The 3835-nt window shown below is 38.1% G+C and overlaps 1 protein-coding gene across 1 annotated transcript; it reads left to right on the top strand.

Annotated features, from left to right (window-relative positions):
- Positions 1–6: 6 nt before the first annotated feature.
- ARL4A (ADP ribosylation factor like GTPase 4A) lies at positions 7–2516 on the top strand. The gene has a single exon (XM_010712536.3). It carries the CDS (start codon positions 45–47, stop codon positions 645–647), a length of 603 nt encoding a protein of 200 aa, XP_010710838.1. The 5' UTR covers positions 7–44; the 3' UTR covers positions 648–2516.
- Positions 2517–3835: the final 1319 nt, after the last annotated feature.

Genomic DNA, 3835 nt, shown 5'->3' on the forward strand with positions numbered 1-3835 from the left:
GTGGTAGTGGCAGCGGCAGCGCGCTGTCACCTCGCCGCCCGGCGATGGGGAATGGACTCTCGGATCAGACGCCGATCCTGTCCAGCCTGCCTTCTTTTCAGTGCTTCCATATCGTGATCTTGGGGCTGGATTCCGCTGGGAAGACGACCGTGCTGTACAGGCTGCAGTTCAATGAGTTCGTCAACACCGTCCCCACGAAAGGGTTTAATACGGAGAAAATCAAAGTGACGCTGGGCAACTCGAAAACGGTCACGTTCCACTTCTGGGATGTGGGCGGCCAGGAGAAGCTGCGGCCGCTGTGGAAGTCGTACACGAGGTGCACCGATGGTATTGTGTTTGTGGTGGACTCTGTCGACGTCGAGAGAATGGAGGAGGCCAAAACGGAACTTCACAAAATCACGCGGATATCTGAAAATCAAGGAGTGCCTGTCCTTATAGTCGCTAACAAGCAGGACTTGAGAAACTCTCTCTCTCTTTCTGAAATCGAGAAGATGTTAGCGATGAGCGAGCTGAGTTCTTCGACTCCCTGGCATTTGCAGCCAACCTGTGCAATCATCGGAGATGGACTCAAAGAGGGACTGGAAAAGCTATACGATATGATAATTAAGCGAAGGAAAATGTTGAGGCAGCAGAAAAAGAAGAGATGAGTTCTGTTTTGACCTTTCTATTTTAGAGTAGTTACGTGGTCAAAATTTGACATAAGACAGCTTCCAAACCCAGGCCTGCTTGTTTGGATGCCGTTAAGCTTAGTTACGTTGAACAATCAGTTGCACAACCTTGCCTTGTGGAAGGCAGTGTGCTCATGGAACTTTTATTTTTTAAATAGTCTCTTCTGAGTTTATGGCTCTGCATTATTTCAGAAGCCCTAATAGATGATGTAATACTATCAGGAAATGGATGGATGGGTGGGTATATGTGACATGGATGTCTGAATAGCCAAATAAGACGAAGGTTTTCTGCTTAGTGTTGTACTCCTACGTTTGAGGGTGCCTCTGCAAGCGATTTGCATTGAAGGTGTTCTGTGTTTTTAAACTTCTAATGCTCGTAAGTGGAGTGTTTAGGTGAACATTATACAGCTTTAAAAACATGTATGAAGCTAGTAACCCATTATTTCAAGAGGCTGTTTTTTATCTTGTTTGGGGATTTCTATGGAAGCTTGGCTACATGTGTAGGGTGTTTTTTTTAATTTGGCACTTTTTGAAATTGACTCATGTTCAGTTCAGATACTTGAAGCTTATGTGCTGTGGATTTTTCAACTGATTGAAGAGACTTTTTTGACGAGTTAAAAAAATGTAAACAGCACATTGAAGCATGGAAAAGTGATTTCCCAATATACAGCATGTTTTTCATATGTAAGGTTTTTTATTTTTTAGAGGTAGCTATTCATCCTTATGCATTAAATCAGACTTAAGCTAATACTCAAAATTAGTAATTTATTTTTGAATGATGAGTATTATGTCCTTGATCTATCCAATTAAAAGTAAATTAATTGCAGTAAAGGAGCTGTAAAGAACAACTTAGGCTGTTGTGGTTCTAGTAATCGCAACATGTTTGCTCTGTTAGGACTTTTTTGGCAATAAAAATAAATCATAATGAAGTAAAGATGAAGTTAAACTTAGCAGAGCACTTCTTGTATCTCCCCAAAATACCCCATTTTATTAAAGTGGTATTGCTATGTCACTTCAACGTATGCTTTTTTTTTTTATCGTGACTCTTATTAAAGTATTTTGTGGTTAGGAATGTAATAATGCTTTATACACTCAAAACATTTGACACTACTGGGAGGGAGGGAGTTGGGGAAGAAGATTTTCAAGATGGGCCTGTGTTCTGCTTTAATTATGCTTTAAGCTGTTCTTGTTTACAGAGTGTGCAAACAGTGTTAACTGGGCAGGATAGTGCTTGACAGAAAAGGGAGGGTAGTTTTTCTTACTGGTACAGAGCTTCAAGTGACTCTTTAGATACTTGGTTAGCAACTAAAAGGGCTATAACAGAGCCTGGATTTTTAGGACTAACTTTAGTGGTGCTGTAAAAATTCATCAGAATGTTAGATTCTCTTTAAACTTTCGTTGGAAACATTAAATAATTTAAAAAAAAAAATCTATTTCCTCCTCTTACTCAACCAGCAATGTAATAAAACACTTTATTACATGCTGCCATGTATCAGGGGGATGACAGCTACAAACCTGAATGTCAATCAATATAACTTAAATATGTTTTAGGAAAAAAAAGAAATCAAATTTTTTAACCAGCAGCTGTTTGTCCAGAAGGTAACCAAAAATGCACTTTAGTGTCTTCAATAAATGAAAGTGACAGCTGTTTTCTTTTTTTTGTTTGTTTTTTTTTTTTAATACATCTTAGTCCTTTTTGAATAAACTGAAGTAGCTTCCAGTGGAGCTTTTGTATGTTGGTTATATATGTACCTGCACTGGTGACATTGTAAGTCACTTACTCAAGTAATGTCTATATTTATAGAAATGTGGATGACTTCTTAAACCTCAATAAACAATTCAAAACAAGTCTACAGAGAAGGTGTCTGACTTGTGCTGCAGTGATATATTCTCCTCAACCTCTGTGCACATTTTGATCCTATTTACAATAGAACCATTTCTGTTGAAAGCCAAAATCTTACAGATGTGCTAAGGGTCAAAAATGTTCCAGTCTTATAAACTGTAGGTACCTCATTAACACCTTTAAATCAGTGATGCATCTGTATGCTCATAGAAGAAATATTAACTGTGCTAACTCCTTTCTGTAGTGATGGGTCCTGCATAGTTTGAAAAAGACTTTATATAGATGAACCTTTCTTGTGTTATGTATAGTATTGGACAGATAATGTTGGGCATTTATTGTGTATGCACAGGTTGTACTGATTTTTGTATATACAAGCTCAAATGTCTGAAGCTATCCGAAGGATTCACGTATACTTAAACCTTCGGTGAATTTTCTCCTCAGATTCTGTGGCAGGGAGCAGAAGATGGAAAAATTGAAGTTTCTGATTAGTTTTAGGCCTCTAATGAAGTCAGGACGCATCTCATTTAGAAACCTACAAATCAAATTTTAAATTTGAATAAGAATGTCCAAATCTGTCTCACAGTTCTTTCACATCACTGATGGTTCATCAAAATGTAGGTTGCTCACAGTGGATCTTGAGAAAGAGGTGCTTATTCTTTAGCCCTGTGAATCTAGGATGCAAACAATTGGTATCATCTAGCTAACGCTTTTCTTCCTATCATGTGATAGCACTGTTAGGTTAAGGAAGCTGATGTGACAGGTTGGTTTGATTATTTATTTATTTATTTATTTATTTATTGTACCCAGAATGCAAACTAGAAAATACAAAGTAATTATTACTTCAAATGTTCATTAAATTTTTACTGGGAATAGTTGAAAAGGCAACCCACCCAAAAAAAGCCAATTGCATTTTGTTCTGCATATTGAACATGCTAGTCTTTAACCAGTGACAGTGTCCTTGTACTCCTGTACGTATAATAACTTCAGTGCATGATTTTAACTACAAAGACATGACTGATCTTTACCCAACGCTTCTCTTTGGAGGAAATGGTCAGAGAAGGTGGAGAAGGTGTGTTCTTCGAGTGACTTGCTTGTTATTGCGTAGTGTTTGACACTGGCTTTGGAGGAGGAAACAGCAAATGGGAGGTGAGTTACATTGAAGATCTACCTGTACCTGTGCTGGAACAACTTGGCTGTAATATTACAGTAACTCCTGAGTAAAGAAGTCAAATGTGATTGTAGTGGTACCTCCAAAATTATGTTCTGCATTACTATGACAGTTCCCAGTCATGAAGAAATCAGTGATTGCAGTAGAGCATTTAAC

This window comes from Meleagris gallopavo, chromosome 6 (assembly GCF_000146605.3).
Source record: "Meleagris gallopavo isolate NT-WF06-2002-E0010 breed Aviagen turkey brand Nicholas breeding stock chromosome 6, Turkey_5.1, whole genome shotgun sequence".
Lineage (NCBI taxonomy): Eukaryota > Metazoa > Chordata > Aves > Galliformes > Phasianidae > Meleagris > Meleagris gallopavo.